This window comes from Nelumbo lutea, chromosome 5 (assembly GCF_056320005.1).
Source record: "Nelumbo lutea isolate HS-2025 chromosome 5, American lotus-T2T, whole genome shotgun sequence".
Classification (NCBI taxonomy): domain Eukaryota; kingdom Viridiplantae; phylum Streptophyta; class Magnoliopsida; order Proteales; family Nelumbonaceae; genus Nelumbo; species Nelumbo lutea.
Genome location: NC_142688.1, coordinates 83,651,097 through 83,674,743, shown reverse-complemented (window position 1 = coordinate 83,674,743; position 23,647 = coordinate 83,651,097). Strand labels below are relative to the sequence as shown.

Genomic DNA, 23,647 nt, shown 5'->3' with positions numbered 1-23,647 from the left:
ATCAGCTAGAAAGAGTGACTTTTTCTCTTCTAACCGAGCCCTTCTTCTTGTTCTCATACTTCGAACCTGAACTGAATAGGATCATTCTACCTATTTACACCCACAAATAGTTTAAATTAAACATCTAACCGAGAATACTGTATGAGCATAGCAATACAAATAGAACTCGCGAAATACAATACACCATCCCTCGTCCATTGAAATAAATAAATAGTAGTTGACTTAATTCTTTTCTTATTCGTCATGAATCAGCGTCCTTGAATCCGTCCATATAAACGAAAATCAAAGGAGAAAAAAAAAAGGCGGAAATTTCAACCAGTAAAAAGCAAATACTTGACATTTGGAATTGTTGTAATCGTCAGGAGCATTGTGGCTATCGGGTCACTGTTGAGGTGAAAGTATAAAAATTATTATTTTTGTTCCTGTGAAAATTTTGATAGGGGGATTGACACTCTATAAAAGTCAAGTGTTGGGAAAAGGTTTGTTGGATTTCATCATAAGTAGGGAAATAAAAAGTGGCAGAGCTTTTGAAACCCTAATTTGGCATCGCTACCTCCATGAAAACCTGGATTGTTTCTTCACACTTGAGCTAGCCAACGGATGGTGCTGAAGGGGGTAACATAATAGGGTTTTCACCATTCAGCCCAGTGAGCAAACCAAGAATAGGCAGTCTGAGAACGATGCAGATAGGGTGGGAAGAGAGGAAGAAGAAGAAGAAAAGAGAGATTAGAGGCAGAGGGTTTGCACTGGTATGTGGAGGGTAAATTTGACATTTTCAATTTTTTTCTGTTAGCATTTATCATAATTTCAATTGTCAAAAACAGTAGGGGTACTTTAAGACAATATGTAAAAAGTAAAGGTAGAATTATTCAATTAGCTAAACCATATAAGTAGTTTAAGAAATTTTCCCTTTTAAAAATAAGGGCTTATTTTTTTAAGTCTAAATTTCCTATTTTTATAAATGCTCATATAATAAGCACTTATTCAATTTTTTCTCTCATAATTGTCCCCAATAAATTTTTAGAATACCAATAATACCCTTTTACCAAAACAAGTTTACAGAGGAGCTTTTAGAAAAGTAATTTTATGTTTACGAAAGCACTTTTACAAAAAAAATACTTTTATGAAAATACTTTCAAAAGTACTTTTTATGAACGTACTTTTTACAAAAGCACTTCTATAAAAGTACTTTTATAAAAGCACTTTTACGAAAGTACCTTAAAAAATACTTTTATAAAAGTACTTCCATAGATGGAAGTACTTTTACGGAAATACTTTTATAAAAGCTCTTTTATGGAAGTGATTTTATAAAAGCACTTTTATAAAAGTATTTTACGAATGTACTTTTATGAAAGCACTTTTGTAAAAATACTTTTACAAAAGCACTTCTATCAAAGTACTTTTATAAAAGCACTTCTATCAAACTATTTTTTGTTCATTCATTTTAGATTGGATATTTTGAAAATTTGAAAGAAAATGAAAGACAAAAGTGTCATAATTGTTTATTTAAGTACTTATGGGAGAAAAAACCACCAAACACCCAATATAAAATAAGTGCTTATTTTAACAAACAAGCACTTGTAAATGTTGGATACCAAATACAAATAAGCACTTATTCAATAAGTACTTATTTTTAACATAAACAGTCCCAAATATAGCCTTAAGTTTATTTCAATAACTTTACCAAAAAGTTGATTTTAATTCATTCGATCCGGTGGTTGTTCTTGAACCTGAATGATTGATTCACATGAGCTAGTGAAGTTTAACCTAACTGACTCGCATGAGCTGATGGAGTTTAGGTGTACAACTTAGACGGGCCGAACCTGAGCCGAAATCAATTCAGCCTGTAATTTTATATGAATTGGGTTTGAATTTTTTATCATCAAAATGAGTTAGGCCAAAAAGTCGGAGTGTTTTAACTTTTCGATTTAACCTTATTCTAATCTGAACTGAACTCGATTATATATAGTATATTTTTTATACTATATACATTCATATAATTTTTTAATATAAATTTATTGACCAATCCAATACCAACTTGGACCTCAGACTCGATCCGAATTCGAAGTCAGTATGAACAAATGTCAGTATGAACTGGACCTGGAGGGGATAATTTGAACTTAGCCTCGGACTCGATCCGAATTCGAACCTTTGGCCAAATCTTAGGATTGGGCATGAGTCCAGCCCGATCGATTTCAACCCTACTCACCCTAGTGGAGTTATTAAGTTTTTCACTTTAACCTGGGGTGGACTTGAACTGGGCAGATTGGGCTTGGTTTAGGGCTTGAACACAGGGATAGGGGTATTATTCTAATAAATCCGTAAACCTTAATTGTAATTTGAAATAACGAATAACGATAATAAGTTGGACTGCAAGCAGCAACGGTAACACTTCAATCGTAGCCCGGCATATGCTTTATGGATAACATCATTTCACATTTGCATGACGTCAGGTGGTTTTGAGCTTCGACAACCGTTCGATACGAAAGACACGCTCAAATGGGCAACCTCAGATGAATCGTCACCGTTGGATTGATAAGTTTATCTACTTTCCTTTTTAGTAGAAGACCAACGGTATTGTTGGTGATTATTGGGCGTTCGGATCTGGCTGACTACAAGCGCTCAACACATTGCTGGCCTGGCCATATGAACACAGCCGCACATCGGACTCCCTGATGAGAGATATTCCGTATGTGCGGTTATGTTAAGGCTATTACAATATGTTATGGTCATCGGATCCGAACTCGCTCGCTGCACGCTATGATTGCGGGATTTGATTCCGCGTCAACGCTGGAACAAATCAGTCATTACGAGTTCGGATTTTCTGTTCACACAAATTCTGTTTACGTTTATCGCAGTCATATGTGAAAAATATCTCAACCTTTGTATAGTATTATAAAAGAAAAAATGTTTTCACGGGATAGTATCTTGTGGGTAGGCGTAGACAGAATTCCTGTGGGCAGCAAATCCGGAGTCAGCTAATACATCAACGACCCAGCCCTCCGTTGGTCATCTGGACGCTATGTTTGAGCTTTCGAGTTTCAATGGATTGGAATTTTGGAAATAGAGCAAATTGTGAAAGCGAGGCGACGTGGAGATTTTAGTAATTTTATGGGAGTGAAAGATTCTGAATTGCATGCGGAAAGGTCAGTGCAGGGCTAAAATGCAAAAGGCGCCTAGTGGCGCAGTTTACGGTGCTGTCCTCACGCCGCATTTATTTTTTTATCAAAATTTTTATTATTTTATTTGCACCAGAAATTATATATAAATATACTATTTTATTTTAAAGAGATAAAATAAAACACAGGTTTAGTGGGAAAAGGGAGGTTGGAAGAGTTCGCTGTGTCTTCAAGTGTCGTGCATGCATTTTATGCATCCATTTTGCGTTTGCATGCACACGCTTTCCTTGCCTCCCTGGACTTGCCCGCCGTCGCGACCTTGGTGGCTGGAAGTTGAGACTCTGTTGATCTGAGGAGCTCTCCTTTCGGATTCTTGCTGAATTTCTGCAAAAAGTAGAGAGTCTGTAGACTAGATGAGAAGAGGAAGAAAAGGGAGGAGAAAGCTTGGTTTTGTTTGCAGAGTTGTCAGGTGAAATCCACAACGATGTTAGGGTTTTGATTAAGGGATAGAGACGAAAGGTTTGTCCATTTTGCTTATCCGTTAATTTTTTTTTGTTTTCTTGGTAGTATCGATCTATCGGATGGATTTCGTTCATTGATTGTTTTCGATCATTTCACTTGCCGCGATTATTTTTCGTTGTTTGATGAAAGAGGCATCTTTATTGGCTTGTTTATTTCCTCACGGGAGGACTTCAGGTTAGAGTGGGGATTGACTCGGTGAATGGCGTCGAATATTTGCATGAATGCCTCATGCGGCGCGACATCGTCGATCGAATGGAGAAAAGGGTGGGGTCTACGATCTGGCGGATTTGCTAATCTCTGCGACAAGTGCGGGTAAAATTTTCCTCTGGGGCCTTTCCTCTTTATCAGAAATTGAAATTCGTTGTATTTGCGTACTGTTTCCTGATTACTACCTTAATTTGTTATGCATCCAGTTTAGGGGTATGGAATTTGGTCCAAGTTCACTATAGCTTTCTTTCTTTTATTTTCTCTATTTTCATGTTTAGGTCGCTTATGGGTTTGTTAGATTGGTGACTTGTACATGTTATTTCTTTGCTAGTGCGATTTATGCGTGCTATTTTTTCTTTAATTTGGTACGTGGGGTTCTGTTTGTTGCTGCATTAGTACTTTTGTTGACTTGGTTACGCGATAATTTGGGGGCGTTGTTGTTCTGTTGCTGAGATACTTTAATTCGTATTTATAGGACCTCCCGTTTTTGTTTTTTCTCTTATAATGCATTTTGGTCATCTTTTTACATTAACGGGCTCATTATAGAGGTTAACTCATACCGTGGGTCTCGTTGCATGTTAGATTAGTCAACAACAATAACAATAACAGCAAGTAGCAGTGGCGGTAGCAACAACGAATACTTAATTGGTGAACAACAATTACTAATTATATCATATGAATTTTTACTAATCTAAAAAAAATATATCATATATGTTTTCTAATTTGTATATTTTGAAATGCTTTGGTTCTTATTCATATCTTTTCATTACTAATTTAGTGAAGTTACTCATTATTTAACTTCCATCCATTTAGAATTATATATACAAGCTGAGAGGACTGCATAAACTACTTTGGTATTTATTTGTCCATCATGTATTTCTTGGAAATTTATCTCAAGCTATCCACCATCAAACATGGACTGAAGGGTTGGAAAGCCAAAATCTGAAGATAATCAAGATGGAAAAAATAATAGACATTAGAAGCTAATTTTCTATTCAATTTAAAAAGCGAAATCTATCTGCAACGTTGTTGCCACACTTAGATTGGACCCAGTGGTTTAACAGGTAAACCAGAGCCCCAGTGATCTTTCTAGATCTTAGCTTTTCATTTAGTGGTTTTTCCACTGAACAATTTAACCAACAATTAAACTGGTAAAACCATAACCAATTGAGCTTTCTGGTTTTTTGAGTCTTGACAACATTGCTATACAGAATTTAATAGAATAGTTAATTATTCTTCCATTAAACAATATGGGCAAATTTGTCATCAAGAAATTAGGACCCAATTAATTGCCTTGTGCCCCTAATCCATGCACAAGGCATGTAGAACATTCTCATTGAAATTTCTGATGACAGCGTCTGCATTGTGGCTGTATTGCTTCAAAGCCTGCACTTGAGCTACTTGACAATGGTGGTGTAGCATGTATTGGCTGTTTAAAGAGCTCAGAGTTTTCCTCTGTAAGTAACATGTCTTGACATTTGAATCTGGTATTACATAATTGTTATAGGTTCTCTCTCCTGATGGGCCTGGGTTTCCTTGGCTACTTCCATCAAAATTCAGTTTTACCCATCCTTCAGGTGGAGGCATCCACACTACAGATTTCATGTCCTTCCTTTCATGGCTGTTAGCCACCACTATCCAATTTCTCCAAAAATCATCAAAGGAGAACGTATGAAATAAGTTCATAGTTCTTAACCAATGGATGGCCCTAGTTAAGATACGTTCCTCAACAGCTTGAGAGCTTCTTTCCTCCTCCTTAAAAACCCTTGCATTCCTTTCTTCCCAGATTGTCCACAATGAGGCTGCTCTAATACATCGCCACATTATTTTTCCTCTTTTTGTAGACCACACAAAAAAGGAGGGATCGAACAACTGGCTTAAATTTGTGGTCAGATTCCACCTACACCCAAACTAAGAGAAAATCCAACTCCAAATAGCACTAGAAAAGGAGCAAGATACAAGTAAGTGAGAGCAATTCCCACCACTAGCCCTGCAAAGTACACACTAATTAGGGGACAAACACAAAGAAGGCCTTTTCCTCTGCAAGCAGTCCAGGGTATTAATCTTTCTATAAAGCACCTCCCAGTAGAAAATAATAACTTTAGGTGGAACCAGTTTAGGCCAAATCTCCTTTTTTTGAAAGCCCCACTCTCCCTGGGAAGAGCAAAGGGATTTAAAAAGGAAGCACAGGTGAAGTAACCTTTTGGGTGAGGGGACCATAATGTCACATCCAAACTTAGGGGGTCCAAAAAGACACGACCAAGAAGGAACAACAGATCTGAAACATTGTTAAGTTCATCATCCCTCAAGCCTCTCCGAAAGCCAAGGTCCCAACTTAAAGAAGGGGGTGAAACAGGAGAAGGGAGAAAATGAGAGACTGTTTTTTTGCTTGTAAAGGGAAATAAAATAGAGATATGGAAACTGGTCCTTAAGGGCAACATTACCCACCCAAATGTCTTCCCAAAATAAAACAGAGGTACCAGAATTGACATCTTCCCAAAATAAATTCATACTTGACTGTTTTGTCCATTTGTTACCCTTATTGAATAAAAATTTAGGACTAGAAAATTGAGGAAAATTTCATAATCCTGAAAAAACTAATAAAAATATTAAGGAAATTACTCAGAAAGTAAATCTGAACAACTACAAGAAGGCTACCCATGTTCCCACTTTTCACTCTTTACCTGCATCTCTCTTTCAGTTCACCCCTCACAAATTCTTGTATGGACTCTGTTGCCTGCACCACCTACTAGCTCTTTTAAGGTAAAAGAATATTGAATTCAAGTAGGAGTTATAGTAATCTATCTTAATCTTCATGATTTTTTTATGCTTCACCTGAACATGTGTTTACCCTATGTAAGTATTTTGTAACAACATATGAAATCTTGTTTTATGATCTACAATTACAGTAATGATTGCGTAAGTACCCTGGGCATGGTGCCATGTGTTAAGGTGTTTTTTTATTATTATTATTATTTTTTGTTTTTTGGGATTCGTAGCAAATAAGAAACTTTATTGATACTGGGGAAAAATGAAAGAAATAAGTAATGCAGGAGAAAGAAAGAAACTATATCAAACCTTAACAAGTAAAAAGAATTGGACCCAATATGCCACTCCACGCCAATCTTACCAGTTAGCTCTTGCTACCCTTCCTTTTGCTAGTTCATCAGTAAAGGAATTAGATAAATTTTCTACTCATCTGAATCAGATGCTTATTTGGGTAATTACATATCTAGCTTCCTGAATTTAGTGCAGCAACTGCCAAGATCCTGGGTTATTTGTCCCTGACTAATTACCTTCTAGTGTCATGCTTATGCATATCTCCTGCAGTATAGATAATCATTCAGCCTTGATAGTGTCCACTATGTCTATTGGACCTGAATTGATTGTCAAAAGACTCAAAACATCTTTATGGAGATTCCTAAAGGAACCACCTACTCATAAAATTCCTAGGTTATCCAATCTACATCCATCAAAGTTCAATTTGATTAAGTTTAAGGTGGTGGTTCCCACTCTTGCTGAGATGGAAACCTTCTGATGGCAGATGATGTGAGATGTTACCACTTGCCACTCATTCATGATGTCATTGATTCTGAAAGGCTGAATAACCCAATCTTCCACTCAATTCAAATAAACTCAATCAAGGCTTCTGGTGTTTGGTCCTTGCTAGGGAAGATTCTCACATTCCATTCTTCCTATGCTATCCACAGGATGGCTGCCGTCACACATCTCCAAGGTATTTTGCCCCTCTTTTTTTGGAAAGGAGAAAGTCATCAACATCTTGCAAAGCCACCAATAAAATTGAACAAAGAAAAGAAAAGCTCCAAAGTTAAACATACATAAGAGTGGGAGATTAGCAACTTGACTTCTTTTCTGAAGGACCTTACTAATTTTGGTTTTCAGGTGAATCACCTCACAACAAGAGCCCTTACTTTCAAGGGTCCTATTAGGACCATACCAAATTGCTTTCACTGTGAACACCTTACGGGGATTAGAGGGAAGGAGATCCCTAAAGAAAGATGCACAAGGAAATAGACCCTACAGTTTAAAAGTTTAGACTCTAGGATCAGACTTTAAAATTCAAAAACACCCCATCCAAGGACTCAATAATAGAGAAACAATCATCTAGTCTTTTGGTCCTTCAGACCTATCCTAAAGCTGAAGTCCCAAGGCAAACCAAAAGGTGAATCAAAGATAAAAGAAGCAACTAGGAAGTTTTTATATAACCAAATCAAAATGAGTATGGGAAATCTAGATGATAGTGGAAAGTTTCCCACCAAACATTTCCAACCTTACTTTATCTTTTCCCATGGCATCACAATCAAAGATTTTTTTTTTTTTGATAAATAACATCAATTCCATTAAAATAATGAATAGATACAAGAAGATCCCCTTAGAGGCGCAAGGAGCAGCCTCTCCAAACAGCAAATACACAAACTACAACATAGATAACATGAATGTTGAAATTAAAACAATAGTTACAATTGTGCCCAGAACAATGTTTCCCTATTTATCCTTTGTTTTGCCAAGACATCAGCAAAAGCATTAGCTGATCTCCCAACCCATTGTACTGTTATAGACATATTTCTTGTCAGCCATTTGAATTTCTTTAACTCATTTTTGTAGCCCCAAGTGGCATCCTCCGGATTATTTAACCAGTCCACCACTACCTTAGAGTCTCCTTCAATCAGAAGCTGCTCCACGCCCACTTCTTTTGCAAGAAATATTCCTTGTATTGCAGCTAACAGTTCTGCCCGGATAGAGTTCCCAACTCCTAAAGGGCCAAAGTAGATTAAGACAAACTCTCTAGCCTCATTCCTCAGTACACCTCCCATCCCAGAGGGACCCGGGTTACCTTGGCTACTCCCATCAAAATTCAGCTTCAAAGAACCAAGAGGAGGGGGGACCCAGCTAGTCACTGCCCTTCCCTTGTAGGAGGAACAACTTGCTACCAACTTCCAATCCTTCCAAATCAGTAAAAGTAAAATGGTTAAATAATTCTAGAGTCTTTAACAATGTAATGACCTGGACAAAATGCAGTCCTTTAAGGTTTGATTGCTTCTTCCTTTTTCTTGGAAGATTTTGGCATTCCTTTCTTCCCATATTGTCCATAACAATGCTGCTCGCGAGCATCTCCAGATTTTCCTTCCTCTTTTATGGGGCCAAGAGAAGAAATAAGGGTTAAAGATTGTGCTTACTTCTGCTGGCATATCCCAACTAGACCCCAACAAAGATAGAAGCCAAGCCCAGAGCTCTGCAGTGACACTACAAGATAAAAATAGATGATTACAATCCTCACCATGAGATCTGCAAAGAATGCACCAGTTTGGTGAAATACAAAGGATGAGTCTTCTCCTTTGTAGGTTGTCCATCGTGTTTACTTTACCATGCCACACTTCCCAGCACAAAGCCATAACCTTGGGGGGGACCGGCCTACACCAAACTTCTTTGGAAGGGAAACTCATGAGGCAGAGGAACTTGAAAAAGGAGCCACAAGAAAAAGACCCTTTGGGGTGAATGGCCCAAATCCTTTTATCAGGTTTCAAGGGATCCAACCAAACCTTATCAAGGAGACCCAAAAGAGTAGACAAACACTCAATTTCCTCATCCCTTAATCCTCTACGGAAACCAAAATCCCAAGACAAAGCTGGTAAGAATAAATTCAACGGAAGGAATTTTGAGATCACCTCATTTTTATACAAGGAAATAGAGTACAATGAAGGAAAAAGGTTTTTCAAGGGGAGATCTCCAACTCAAATGTCCTCCCAAAACCGAATAGAATTACCTGAACAAGCATCATACCTGACATAGCTAAGGAACTGCGAAAGAATTTTGTGAATTGCTTTCCAAGGTGTGGCTAGGTTAGCCCTCCTTGATGCACCAGCATCCCAACCACTCTCTGAACATCCATGAATACTCTTCACTACTTCGTGCCAGAGTCTATCCCGCTCCAAAGGCCATCTCCACAACCACTTTCCAAACAGAGCTGAGTTCTTTTTATGCTGAGCCCTAATCCTCCCTTCTCTTTGCTTCTACCCACAATCCCCCCACTTAATTAAATGGTCTTTTTTAACTTCTCCCAGTTCCCATGGAAAATCTCTCATCAATTTTTCCAACTTCTTCGCTTCCCTAGACGGTGTCCTAAAGATAGAGAGATAATAGGTAGGTAGATTCATGAGGGTAGCTTTTATCAAAGTGATCCTCCCACCCAAAGGGATGATTTTTCTTCCACACAGCTAGTCTCTTTTCAAATACAGTCCTGGTCTGAAACCTTCTTTGAAACCATATTATCCATCAAAGTTTTGTTGTAATGTTAAAATCTCATAAAATTTCAAGGATTTTTTTAAATAATAACAAATAAGAAGTATTTTGTTCTTTTAAGTTATATCACTTCTTTTAAAATCCCAAAGAGATAATCTTTCTAAATCAGTTTTATTAATGTGGTGAAGCAATGAGTAGTTGGTTTAGCCTCTCTAGCCAATGTGATGACTGATCAATGAAAGAATATATGTTCTAAACTTAAGATATTGATGCAATCTCATAAATGTATTAAACAGAATGGAATGGCAAAGCAGGGTTCATGTAGCCATTCCTATATGTTTGGGATAAGGCTTAGATGATGATGATGATGATGCAGCAATCTCATAAATAAGGTAGTATAGACTACAATTATGTTAGGCTGGATGGGTGAGGAAATGGAATTGCAGCCTTTGTTTTCCAAAGAAAGAATGCAAATTCAACGTACCCTTTGTGGGAACTCCATGCCATCACACCACTGATTGGAAGAAAACTTCTTTTATTTTATGTTTTTTGTTCTGTTTTATATACCCTCATCCAGTCATGTTCCATCACAAATATTTAAAGAAACATTATGAATATAACAATTGCAAACATATTCTATATTATTTCAAATAATTGGAGATACAAACAAACAATTTGTAGTTGACTAATTGTTAATTGACTAGTCATCCTAGTTGATGCTTAGTTGTCCTAGGACCACATCATGAGTATTTGCCAACTAGTTACTGATGCAGTTGGTAAGGCCCTCATTTGTTGACTAGTTGATGCTTTAAAAGTGTTCTCCTGTCAAATCTTTTCTTTATGGATGATCAGGTCACCTGTGTGATAACCTAAATTTGAATGGAAAAAAAAATCAACCAGGGAAAATGAAGCCAAGCTGGTTAACATATTTCTCATATATAAGTTGAAGATATTATTCATTATGGTACCGTAACCTATGCATTTGGTTCTTGTTGTGCATATGTTGGATATATAATGGATTCTGTTTCTGATGGACATTTAAGTACTTTGGATCTCAAAGTTTTATATTTCTATCCCTGTTGAGAAACTCATGCAGATCCCTAGTGATGAAAAACCATACAAATTTGGGGATTCTCCAATGGATATCATTGGTGAACCTCGATCTACATCTGTGGACAATAAAATAGATGCTGAGGGTGTTGATAAGGTGAAGCTTATTTATTTTGGAAAAGGTGTGGAGGGAAATGGACTGAACAGCTTGCTTCAATCTCAGAAAGATGAAACAATTGAATCCCTTGGGCAAATAAAACGAGAGCAACTCATGCCTCCTCTTGGGGAAGTTGGAAGCTCGAGCTTTTCAAATTTAAATCTTGCATCTATTGGGTCCTCTCAAGTTGTCAAAGGAGATAATACTAAAGAAACCATAGGGGTTAAAGATGTCTATAGCTCACTCTCTCAGACATGCTTGAATATTACCCTGGGCGCACCTTCAGGTCCTTCAAACATTGCACTCCCTATTCCCAGTGCAGTTGTTGAAGGAAGGGAGCAAAGCAAAACACCATCTCCCTTTCAACAAGGGCCAAGATCCCGCCAACTTTTGTCAAAGCCCCCAAAATCAAGTCTGAGTGGGAGTCTGGAGGTCAATAAGGACATGCTTCCACAGATACGTGTTGCAAGGCCACCTGCTGAGGGACGGGGGCGGAACCAGTTGCTTCCCCGTTATTGGCCAAGAATAACAGACCAAGAACTGCAACAGATATCTGGAGAGTATCCATAAATATGTTAATTTACTTTTTTTATTTCTAACAGTTTATTGTCTGAATTTACTCTGTTTTCTAAAATAATTCATCTTTGAATCCATCCACTATGATTCCCTTGACCATGCTATCTTAAGTTCAAATTCCACCATCGTGCCATTGTTCGAGAAGGTTCTGAGTGCCAGTGATGCAGGTAGAATTGGTCGTTTAGTTCTCCCAAAAGCATGTGCTGAGGTAAGATCCAAAAATGTCCTTATTTCTGGTTTTCTGCCATGAACTCCATACCCAAAATTACCTTCTGTGTTGAGAAGAACTTGTTTAACATTAAACTGTATGCAGGCATATTTCCCCCCTATCTCTCAGCCAGAAGGCCTTCCATTAAAGATTCAGGATGCTAAAGGGAAAGACTGGGTGTTTCAGTTCAGATTTTGGCCTAATAACAACAGTAGGATGTATGTCTTAGAGGGTGTAACCCCTTGCATCCAGTCTATGAAATTACAAGCTGGTGATACTGGTAATTTGCATTCTTTATTTGGATAGTGAGATCTGACACTGGTAATTTGCATTCTTTATTTGGATAGTGAGATCTGATTTCTGTTTAGGAAATAGGTAAATTAATTTTTAGTGCTGGTTTACACGTGCTTGGTTTGTAAACATGGCTCTTGATAGAGCGCAGTGATGGGACAGGATTCATATAATAGCCGAACCTAAATGATTAGGATTATGGCTGAGATAAGTGCAACTGAGTGGTGTAATTATGCTTGATTTGTGATTATAATTCCTTTTTATTAATGAGAAAAAGATATGCCCTAAATTAAATCCTCAATTTTCAGTTTGATATGAAACCTTTTTGTAGAAGTTGGGACATGCTTATACTAGAATCCTTCTTTCTTTCTGATCTGAATCCCACTTCTTGCAGTAACGTTCAGCCGGATAGATCCTGAAGGAAAACTTGTGATGGGATTTCGAAAGGCAGCAAATTCTGCCCCCATGCAGGTAGGAAGCTTAGATTTTTATGGGCATCTTTACTGCTAACAGTATCTGACGTGAACCACTTACGAGTTAGGAACCACGGTCAAGTTTCATGCTGGCACTCTATGTTCAATTAATCCACAATTATTAATTAAACAGGATACTCAAATATCTGCCCTTGCTAATGGTGCACTTGCCAACGAAACTTTCTTTTCGGGTGTTATTGAGAACCTACCTATAATAAGTGGTTACTCTGGCCTTCTTCAGTCACTGAAGGGAAGCACAGATCCTCATTTGAATGCTCTGTCGGAACACTTAAGTTCAGCTGATGGGGACATTAACTGGCGTAAAACCGAGAAGCACGGGAGTAGGACAAATGAGGGTCCAGCGTTGCAACCCATGAAAAGGAGTCGAAACATTGGATCCAAAAGTAAGAGGTTACTTATAGATAGTGAAGATGCTCTGGAACTGAAGCTTACTTGGGAAGAGGCACAAGATTTGCTCCGTCCACCCCCAAGTGTCAAACCTAGCATCGTTATGATAGAGGACCATGTATTTGAAGAATATGAAGTAAGTAAATTTTGAATTTTGTGGATTACCATGCTTTACATCTTAATTCTTTCATTTTGGAATATATCCCTTTTTAATTTGTATTCTAATTTCAGTCTCTACTATCTTGTAAATTTTACGAGATTTGTAGGTTAGTTTTTCTTCCTTGTATGCATGATGACATTATACTGTTTTCTTTGTTTCCCCTAGTGGCAAACTAATAAGAAATTGATATGAGGTAAATACACCAAAAAGTTCAATCTTGGGCTTATTTACAGTATTTATCATTATGAACATCGTTCAACTCTTATCCTCATTTTTCCTCTCGCTTTAGGTCAGTACTCAGCAGTCAGTTACATGAATCCTTCTTATCTATTTTACACTGTCTAGGGCTGCATCTTTTGTTAATGCCTGGATCTTTATATCTATGTAGAGAATGGTTACAATAGTTAGATTCATTCAGGTGAGTTCCAAGAGGAGGGCGGGCCTTGGCACAACAGTTGGGTTGCTCCGTTGCGACCTGGGTGACCAGGGTTCAAATCTTGGAAACAGCCTCTCTGTATGTGCAGGGGTTAGGCTGCATATATCTGTCCCTCATCAGACTCCGAATTGGCGGGAGCCCCATGCACTGGGCTACCCTTAGGTGAGTTCCAAGAGCTTCCAAACATTTTCTGATTCTCTAGCTGAAAGCAAGGTTTGCAATGGAGTCTTGTATTGGGAAAACCTGTACCAGGGAGTGAGTTGTCGATATCTTATTATAGTCAAAAGTTGGGGCAATCAGCCTTTGGCTGTGTGTGTATTTGTACCTGCTAACTGCTTTCTTGATGCTAAGGAGACCTTCACTCCTGCAATAAAATTAAATTACGTTGTTTACTATAAAGAATATCGGCAAAATATCATAGATACTAGAGAAAAAGATTCTTGGAAAATTTCATATTGCCCCTAGAAAAATGGAGAGATTCTGGAGAAATTTCACCAAACCTCATTGGTATTGTGAACCATGCCTGGAATTATTCCTAGACCTTTTCATGTCTAATATTCAGCATCTGATGTAGGGGCTACCATTCTGATGCCAATTGATGTAAAATTTGAATGACCTGAGGATAAGCTTAGGAGAATAACAATTAGCTAGGAAACACTTAAGGATGATTTTAGGAATAAAGAGAAATATTGAGATGGGTTAGAAAAGTCATGGGTCAAATTATTGAGAACTACAGATTCTTAATGAGATAGTGAAAATAGAAAATTAAAAAACTGAATAGGGATGGAATTCTTAATGAAACCCTGTAGACGTTTAGAATGACCTGAGGATAAGCTTAGGAGAATAACAATTAGCTAGGAAACACTTGAGGATGATTTTAGGAATAAAGAGAAATATTGAGATGGGTTAGAAAAGTCATGGGTCAAATTATTGAGAACTACAGATTCTTAATGAGATAGTGGAAATAGAAAATTAAAAAAAACTGAATAGGGATGGAATTCTTAATGAAACTCTGTAGACGTTTAGAATGATGGGTTGTACGGGATTTACTTGTTCACAAAAGGATAGAAAAATTCTTTAGTGAGAGAAATGACCAAAATTTTGGAAACTAGGTTTTCAGATGGAGTTTTGGGATAAAATTTGGCATGATTAAAGGTGATACTGATGTTTGGGGGGGCATCCAAATATGACAGCAATTGGAGATGGCTTGGCACAAAAGGATGAAAATGATTGAAATGGTAAAATTTTGGGTTTCAATCTAAACTACAGAAGATGATATCTTGATAGGTTTCACTGATGCGGAATAGCTCCTTTGGTAAAGAATTTCTGGACTGTTGATGGATGTAATGGCTGCTTACAGAATTAGAGAGAAGATAAAGAGAAGAATAAAAGAGAGGAAATCCAAAGTACTCGGTGGGTCCCCTCAAAACAAATGAAAAACGAAAATGAGATATGGATAAGACATATAATAATTCAAACAGCTGAGGATAAAGTAGAATCATGCATGCAATAAGAAAACTATGCAAAAGTTGAAAACTTTTAAGGAAAAAGATTTGAAAATTTTACTAAGATCTTGAGTGATGTACTCTTATTTCCTTTTGCCAAGTTAGAGGGAAAAGAATTGCTCTTGACTCTACAAAATAAGCAATGGAAAAAAGAGGGAAAATGCAAATAGTAGAAAAGGGGTAATTGGGAGGTTGGATGGGGGAAGTAGAATGATATATTCCCTGGTGTTTTTTCCATGCACATATGACGAAGTAAATACTGATAAAGAAAAATACTATGGTCACCCATTGCTTAAGTGAAAAGCTTATTTGTCAGTGAAAAGAGGAAAAACAATCATGAGGATTACAAAAAAAAATCAAATACATGCAATTCAAGTATGGAAGAGGGAGGAAGTGCATCTATGAATCATAATTAAATGACAAGAGTTCTAGTACATTATAAAGATATTGACAGATATCAATGGATGATTCTCTGGCCAAGCAAGGGATGTCAAGGGGAGATCTGTTTTGGGCTACTTTGTAATTGTGTTTCAGGCTTGGATATGTTTAGTGTATATGGTTCAATCCTCGGGGGAGGTAACATCTCGTGCCTCCTCCTAGTCTGATTGTACTTTTGTTATTTGAATTAATAAAACTACTCTCGTTTATCAAAAAAAAGTCAAGGAGAGCCTAGAAGAACCAAAGCAACAACAGTTAGTGGGGAAACTAGAAGTGAGGAAGGTGGACACTGTTTGCACAGCTTTTTACAGCAGTGCATTGGGAATATCTCCATACTTGTATGCTTTTCTTCATGGGGAGGCATCCCAATGCAAGGCTGCAAGGGACTGTGTGAACGGTGTGAGCACTGAAGCCAATCTCCCTCCTTGGGCATTTCTTGATCGTCTGGAGAAAGAGAATGGTAGTAGAAACCATTAATAAATATTAGAAAAAGTCTAATCTCTAAGTGCAATATTTTGTGCAATCGTTCTTTTATCGCCGGTTCTCTTGAGAATTTCTATTATATCTGAATGTATATTCTTTATGTAGTGAAGATTCTATTCCATAAAAATTTTGGTGGGTGAGGGCTCTATGAAATCTTGTTCAAGAATTAAGGTTAGATCTTATCCATTGCATCTTTAGATGGATCCCTAGAAGTTTAAATTTTCTGGCAGATGCATTAGCTAAAAATGGGGTGGGAAGGAATACATTGTATAGTGCAAATTCTTATCCTATATCCTATGTCTTGAGTGGGTTTAGGTTTTTCTGTTTGGAAAACCTGGTTGTACATCTCCTAATGTACATCCTTCCCTTTTCTTTTTGAATGAAAGTTATCTTAAAAAAAATAATTAAGATTAGATCTTTCCACTGATCATTTTATATTTTCTTGTTTTTAGTTCTTTTTTTTTTGCTTTAACTTTACTCTTTACTTTTGAATTATTTTGTTATTTATTGATTCCCTTAAAACTCAAATCTGCTCTAATTGTTCCCATATGTATATCCCAAAATTCATTCTTTATGCAAACCCCAGTACCCTTCTCAGTAGCCTGATCCAAATCCTAATTGCTTCTGTTTGTTTTCTCAATTCCTTTGGACATAATCTCTGGTTATTTGAACTGCATTTCTTTTCTTTCTCAAATTCTAGTTCTGGAAAATTTTATTTGGGTCTCATGATCATCCTATTTTGTCAAACATCTTAAATGCTCTAAAAATTTTGCAATTGTTCGCCAAATATGATTTCTTTCCATAATTTTGTTGTGTTCTGGATAATTTATTATGCATGGTATTCAGTTGACTAGTAACGAGTACTTAATTGTTCAAAGTTAAACCAAATTAAAGAAATACCTACTACAGATTTTTACAGAACTTTAGGTAGCAATTCTGTAAACTTTTCATTGATTGTACTGTCTCAGGTGGAGTAATTATGAACCCCTCTAATTTAGTCATGTATGTCAAACAGGAACCTCCAGTTTTTGGGAAGAGGACTATTTTTACAGCCCAAACATCTGGGTAAGGATTTTCAATATTTCCTGTACGAAAATGTCAAGTTTTTTTGTGGATGTTATATGGTTGGAATTTGCAAGCTTGGTTCTCCACAGTAATTAATAATCCCTTGACCCAATAAAGAAAGAGAAAAAGAATCTTAACTTATAAGTGTGTTGGAGTCAAAAAGATAAATCCATAAGTAGTTCTATAGATTGTATGTTTGGGATCATTTGGTTGGGACCTTTTTTTGGTGAGTTCTTGTTGATGATTCCATTGACTGACGTGCCTCCAATTTTATCTCCCTTTCACAGGTCTGCACCGCATATAGTGCAAATGCTAGCTACATGAATTTTTTTTTTTATTTATCCTTGTGCAAATTCATATTCAGGTTGCATGCTTAAAAGATTCTTAAATTTAATTCTGACCTTGTGCTCAGGACGTAATTAGATAATTTATTTCTCTGAAAAGCTGAACTGGACATTGGATGATCCACTGGCATTTGAGGCTTCTCATTTCAGCAGTTTGATTTTGACCATCCTGGTTGCACTGTCCATGACTGTTAAGGGGTGTTCTTTTTTCGGATTTTGAGAGGGGGGAAAGTTAATCAATGGAATTTTGGTTCCCATTGACGAAGAATCCCATAATCTTTTTCCAGATTTATGTGGGACCAGGGAAAGTTTATTTTCTTCGGTATCATTTTACCGGGTAAGTGATACCCATCTCCTAGGTGGGTAAATTACTTTCCCACCTAGGGGGAAAGTTGTCAACACTTGAATGGGACAAAAATGCCCTTTTTAATAATGAATTTTTATGGCTAAAATGGTCATTGCGTTATTTACATGAGAAATAAAAGAACATGGGTAAATGCAGTTACCCGGGTAAGTGTTTCCCAGGAAAAACTTACCCAGGTAACTGCATTTACCTGGGTAAGTAACTTACCAAAAAGCGAACAGGGCCTTAGCAAGAACTAACTAAAAAGAGAATATTAAAGGATACTAGGAAATAAAAAGGGAATATAAGTAATAAATGATAAAAAATTCTTATACATTTAAAATAATCTTTAGCTATAAAGGAGGGCTTTGTTCAAGAGTTGTCTCGGTTGATCAAAGACTATTATTGGAGCTTGTTCATAGTTCAAACTATTCAACTGCTTCTGATGTTTTATCTATCTGACGTTACATTTATTGAACTTGGTTTTCTAGGAAATTGGATCAATGGGCTCAGTGTGACAACTGCTCTAAATGGCGAAGGTTGCCTATGGATGCTCTTCTCCCTCCAAAGTGGACATGTGTGGATAATGTATGGGATACAGATAGGTCAGTATAGAAATCTTCCTGCAAAGGCGTTCTATGTGAAGAACCATGAAGAACCAATTTAAGTAAATCTATCTCCTGCATTTTGACATGCCCACAGGTGTTCATGCTCTGCACCCAATGAGATGAGCCCAAAGGAACTGGAAAATCTCCTCAGACTGAATATGGGTATGGTGCAGTCTCCGTTTCTCCTTATTCTCATATTATCCAAAACTCTAGAAATAGTAATAATCAAACAAAAGATTTTTTTTATAAGCCATATGGTAATAAATCTGAGCTGGTTTACTATTTGATAATATGCGTTTTAATTTTTATGGAGCTTAACTATATAAGATGATACTACGAAAGGAAAGAGGAAACTTCTAAAGCTGAGTTTAGATTGGAGAGGAATCAGAAATCTGTGGCAGAAAAGGAATGTATGTGATCTGCTTCACTGCTCAACTCAGAAGAAAAAGAGCAAAGCGAGATGTGAAAAAAAAGTGGATTTTTATCTACATTTTGTCAGTTCGATGGAAAATGGAATAACCATGTGTGTGTGTTGGGGTGGGGGGTTGTAGTCATTCCCGGAATCCATAAAACAATGGACTTTGCACTGCTTTTCCATTTTCTCTGGGTAATCCAAAAAACAACTTAGGGTTATTTATTTTTTTAACACAGCAGAATCATTACAGGGTCCAGAAGTGTGTATATATCCACCCTCTATTCACTTGGTAAGTTTGAGCCCAGGATGATCCCTTAATTTATAGGATGTGGATAATGGTCTCAGTGTCTAATATACACAAATGCCATATAAATATGATTAAGACCTATAACTGATTGGGCCCTTTCTAAAAATATTGCTTAATGCCACAAAAGATTGCAAAGTGTGATTATTTTTATCTAGTCTTTAGAATATATTTGAAATTTGAGTTTAAATTAGTATTTTTGTTCTTTTTCCATTTTATCCTCACTATTCCAAGGATTACAGTGAAACATCCATTCCATGTCTAGTCATCTTGATTCATAGGTTGTAATGCCAATTCTTCCTGAAGGAAAACATATGATTTCGTTTTCTCATACTATTTTCGACCGATTGGTTGGGCTACAAGCAAGAAAATGCATAAAAACCTTAACCTACGGCATTATTTCATTAAGAATTTGATTCTAACTTTTTCTCAGTGTTGCAAGGAGTCTCCTAAATGGATGATGTGTCCATGCTGGACAGTTCAGAATCTGACATTTGTTGGATTCTTGAGGACACTTCTACATAATATTTCCTTTCCATCTCCTAGCATGTCTGACATAATGAACAGCTGATGTACAAGCTGAATGCCATTTTTCATATAAAATGTTACTTGGTAACAAAAGCAACAATTTTAGAGATTTTTCACAGGTATATAACTTTTAAATATATATTACATTTCCTTAGACGCTTTTGCAACTCCATATTTTTTTTATCTTGCTGAGTCAGCATCCTGGACATGCTTCAGTTTCTGACTCCTGTGTCCATGTCCATGCAACACTGCCTTATCTCTGAACTTGTCATGAATTGAAAATTTTGACATACAAAAAAAAGCCATTACCAATTATTGGTCCAAGATATAATGGGGTCTTGGGAGGGGTGGACTAGAAATAGACCTAAACTTTGCCCTTTATTTTCACACAAGTTTGCTGCTCTCTGAATTGAACCTGCTTTCTCACACTTGTCAATCCAAGATCTTACCATCACACCAAGCAATGGCCCCTTAAATTTTGTACCTGTAACAGCGAACATATTTTCTTCATACTGTTCCATTTGATACTTAATATCTGCACTAAATATGTTCTATTTTTCTGTTCTCTATATTCTTTCGCTATTTACCTTTTTCTTTACAGTGTCCAACCAAACATATTATGATCCAAGGATTAGAAATTTTTATTGATGGCACATGAACAATCCTTGTCTCTGCATTACACAGGAAATTTGTATGATTGAGGTGGTTTTTATTACTGTGCTATTTTTGTGTTTCATCTGGTTCCAGAACACACCACAGACGACAGTGTCTAGGTGTTCTTTTCAGCCGTTCTTATTCTAGAATTAGCAATATATTCTTCGACCATTCCATAAAAAGTATTAAGTTTGTGAACATGTCAGTTTCTCATGTTCCCAACTGCACCACTGTTCTGGCTTTATTCAGCTTTGATTCAATGTTGGTGCGATGAGTTCCAGAACCGGGAAAACTTTAGCTGTTCTGTTGGGAGATGACAGCCTGGGCCACATGAAAACACACCATGGTGGGGTCCGTCCAATGGTTGGAAGCATGCTAAACTATTCAAGACCACAGTATAGATTATAGAACACCTTTTTAATGCATATATACATTCATACGTATACATAAATGTAAAAAAAGGATGGAGAGCCCTTGTAGGAAAGATTTTTCCTTAAAAGCTTGTCATGACTTCTGTCTAATTATGAACAGATTTGAAAAAAAGGAGAATTTTGGCAAGCCAAAAACCATCCCAGGAGCGTGAACCTTCAGGCTTAGACGCATTAGCCACTGCAGCAGTCCTTGGAGACAATGGGGGGGACTCAGGGCCGCCATCAGTTGCAACCACTACCAAACACCCCCGGCATCGTCCTGGCTGCACATGCATTGTGTGCATCCAGCCCCCCAGTGGGAAAGGCCCAAAGCACAAGCCTACATGCACTTGCAATGTGTGCATGACTGTGAAGCGCCGCTTCAAAACACTCATGATGCGCAAGAAGAAACGCCAATCTGAGCGTGAAGCAGAAATTGCCCAGAGAAAGCAGCATATTTGGGGTCCCAAAGATGAAACTGAAGTAGAAAACACATCCAAAGGTGTACCACTGCAATTAGATGCTACAGACAGTAAGAACAGGCAACCAAATGAGTCAGGATCCGTTGGAGGCCAAACCAGAATCTTGATGGAGAAGGCTGGTGAGAACAGTAAGGCACAAATAGACTTAAACTGTCAACCGGACCGTGAAGAAGAACAGCAAGCTGGGTCAACACGTGTGAGCATGATGAGTCTTCTTCAAGTGGCGAGTCTCCCATTGGAGACGTATTTGAAGCAGAATGGGCTCACAAGTTTGGTGAGCGAGCAACAAGCAAGCTCAAGCTCTCATGTCGTGCCGCAGGCCACTGGGGATGGGGAGAGTGAGGGACAGCGACCTGAGGAGGGTTGCTTTGCCTCTGGAGTACGAGAGAGCGGTGGTGATGAAGAATGTATTGAGCCTGATCAAGCCAAAAGTGATGCTGTTGCATGAAGGATTTTTTCCCCCCTTGCTTTCTGAACCTGGGCTTAGAAAATATAGAAATTAAATTTGTTTTTTTTTTCTTTTATAGGGGTTGTATTTAATTCTGCAGCCAAATAGGAGAATACCAATATGCAATATTATATTACTTTGTTTTCCTTTTTTTTTTGTTGGTTCCTCTCTTCTAATTTCTAAGTGTAAATTAATTACTTGTTACATGTTTTGCTGTGAATGGATGAATACAAAGAGTGAACATTGGGGAGAGCGAGGTGGTGTTTGAAGACGTTTTGTCCTCATTGTTTTTTCACTTTGCCTAATTGCCTTGGGAAATGAACAATTGGTATCTGAAGATTCTGAACTACAAGATCTTTGTTTTTATTTACAGCCAATCGAAAAGTGAAGGAAAAGAAAATATTCTTTATTTTTGGCCAAAAAGAAAAGAAATTTTAAAAAATAGGATATATGTATAAAAAAAATGAAATTCTCTCTGTACGTCTGTCTGAGCGAACCAATCAAAATATAGAGTGAGGAAGCTCAGCAATGGTGCTAATGCTGCAGCAGCCAAGATTTAAGGAGCTGTACTTGTGCGGTCTCGCCAAAGCACTTCGCCCTAACCAGACAGAAGTGAGTGCAGAACCCCACTGACGACGATGACAGCACTCGGCATGTCTTGAGGATGTAACACGCCGGAGTGCAATCCTTGCCCCTACCTTGAATGAGGATTCCCCATGTTTTTGTGCTTGTGTTGCCGCTTTCTTCTTCTTCTTCATTGTTATCGTCGAGTTGTTTCACCAGTATGATCCCATCAGGGGCCGAGCAGCTTTCTCCTCCACCGTTGGCCCATCTCTTCTTAATGAGGGGCCACATATCAGCGGCTGCCTTGACTCTCTCCAGTCTGGTGGTCAATACTCTTCCCTCGTTAGAGCAGAAAACATGAACCAGGAAAGGACCCTGGTCTATATTCCTAACGATCTCCTGAGCGGAATCTCTCATCCATTGATCGAGCATCTCTGATGGGATGTCATCCTTTGCAGAGGCCGTGTCTTCCGTGCAGAAACCGAGATTCAGATAGACCTCTGAATGTGGACGACTAGGACGACGATCGGTTTCATTCCCTACTTCTACTTGTTGGCTATCATCATCCCCGCGGATGCTAGGATTCGGCATCAAACAGACTCGCGGGATGATTTGCTGCTTGGGACGATAATGGTAATGTAGATTGCTAGAATTAATGGACCAACCCAAATTGCTAATAGGATGTTGTTGATGCTTGGTGTTGGCACTCGAGAACGAAGGCAATAATGCATTATTTCCAACGCAAAGCAGACGCAGGCGCCCCAACATCGCCATACTTTTTCTCGTCCTCTTCTATTCTGCACCGATACAACCACAAGAACCGCAAGACTTTTGAGTGACGGAGGAGGATGTTAACGCAATGCAATAGAGACCGATAAATACAGAAGGGAAGATTGAGATGTGGGTTTTGAATCCTAATCCTAATGGCACTAGGACTGTGGAAAAAAGAAGGAAAAGGAAAGCTCCCTCGTCGCTCCCCAGTCCCCAGACTACCCACCTCTCTCTCTTTCTCTCCCTCCCTCACTTTCTCTCTCTCTCTGCAGTAGAGACCGATAAATACAGAAGGGAAGATTGAGATGTGGGTTTTGAATCCTAATCCTAATGGCACTAGGACTGTGGAAAAAAGAAGGAAAAGGAAAGTTCCCTCGTCGCTCCCCAGTCCCCAGACTACCCACCTCTCTCTCTTTC

The 23,647-nt window shown here is 37.9% G+C and overlaps 2 protein-coding genes across 2 annotated transcripts; one reads left to right on the top strand and one right to left on the bottom strand.

Annotated features, from left to right (window-relative positions):
• Positions 1-680: 680 nt before the first annotated feature.
• On the top strand, positions 681-22,166 carry LOC148853171 (B3 domain-containing protein Os07g0679700-like). Its single transcript, XM_088945892.1, has 11 exons — positions 681-749; positions 5,204-5,305; positions 11,206-11,876; positions 12,004-12,100; positions 12,206-12,380; positions 12,786-12,862; positions 12,998-13,408; positions 17,310-17,359; positions 18,538-18,651; positions 18,749-18,816; positions 21,087-22,166. Exons 1-11 carry the CDS (start codon positions 681-683, stop codon positions 21,893-21,895), a joined length of 2,643 nt encoding a protein of 880 aa, XP_088802018.1. The 3' UTR covers positions 21,896-22,166.
• A 43-nt stretch (positions 22,167-22,209) lies between these two features.
• LOC148853170 (uncharacterized) lies at positions 22,210-23,369 on the bottom strand. The gene has a single exon (XM_088945526.1). The coding sequence runs from the start codon at positions 23,231-23,233 to the stop codon at positions 22,430-22,432; it is 804 nt and encodes a 267-aa protein (XP_088801652.1). The 5' UTR covers positions 23,234-23,369; the 3' UTR covers positions 22,210-22,429.
• Positions 23,370-23,647: the final 278 nt, after the last annotated feature.

Coding starts and splice junctions, on each gene's coding strand:
- LOC148853171 (XM_088945892.1), top strand. CDS start 681: ATGCAGATAGGGTGGGAAGAGAGGAAGAAGAAGAAGAAAAGAGAGATT. Junction 750..5,203: donor GAGGCAGAGGGTTTGCACTG/GTATGTGGAGGG, acceptor TTCTGATGACAG/CGTCTGCATTGTGGCTGTAT. Junction 18,652..18,748: donor AATGTATGGGATACAGATAG/GTCAGTATAGAA, acceptor ACATGCCCACAG/GTGTTCATGCTCTGCACCCA.
- LOC148853170 (XM_088945526.1), bottom strand. CDS start 23,233: ATGGCGATGTTGGGGCGCCTGCGTCTGCTTTGCGTTGGAAATAATGCA.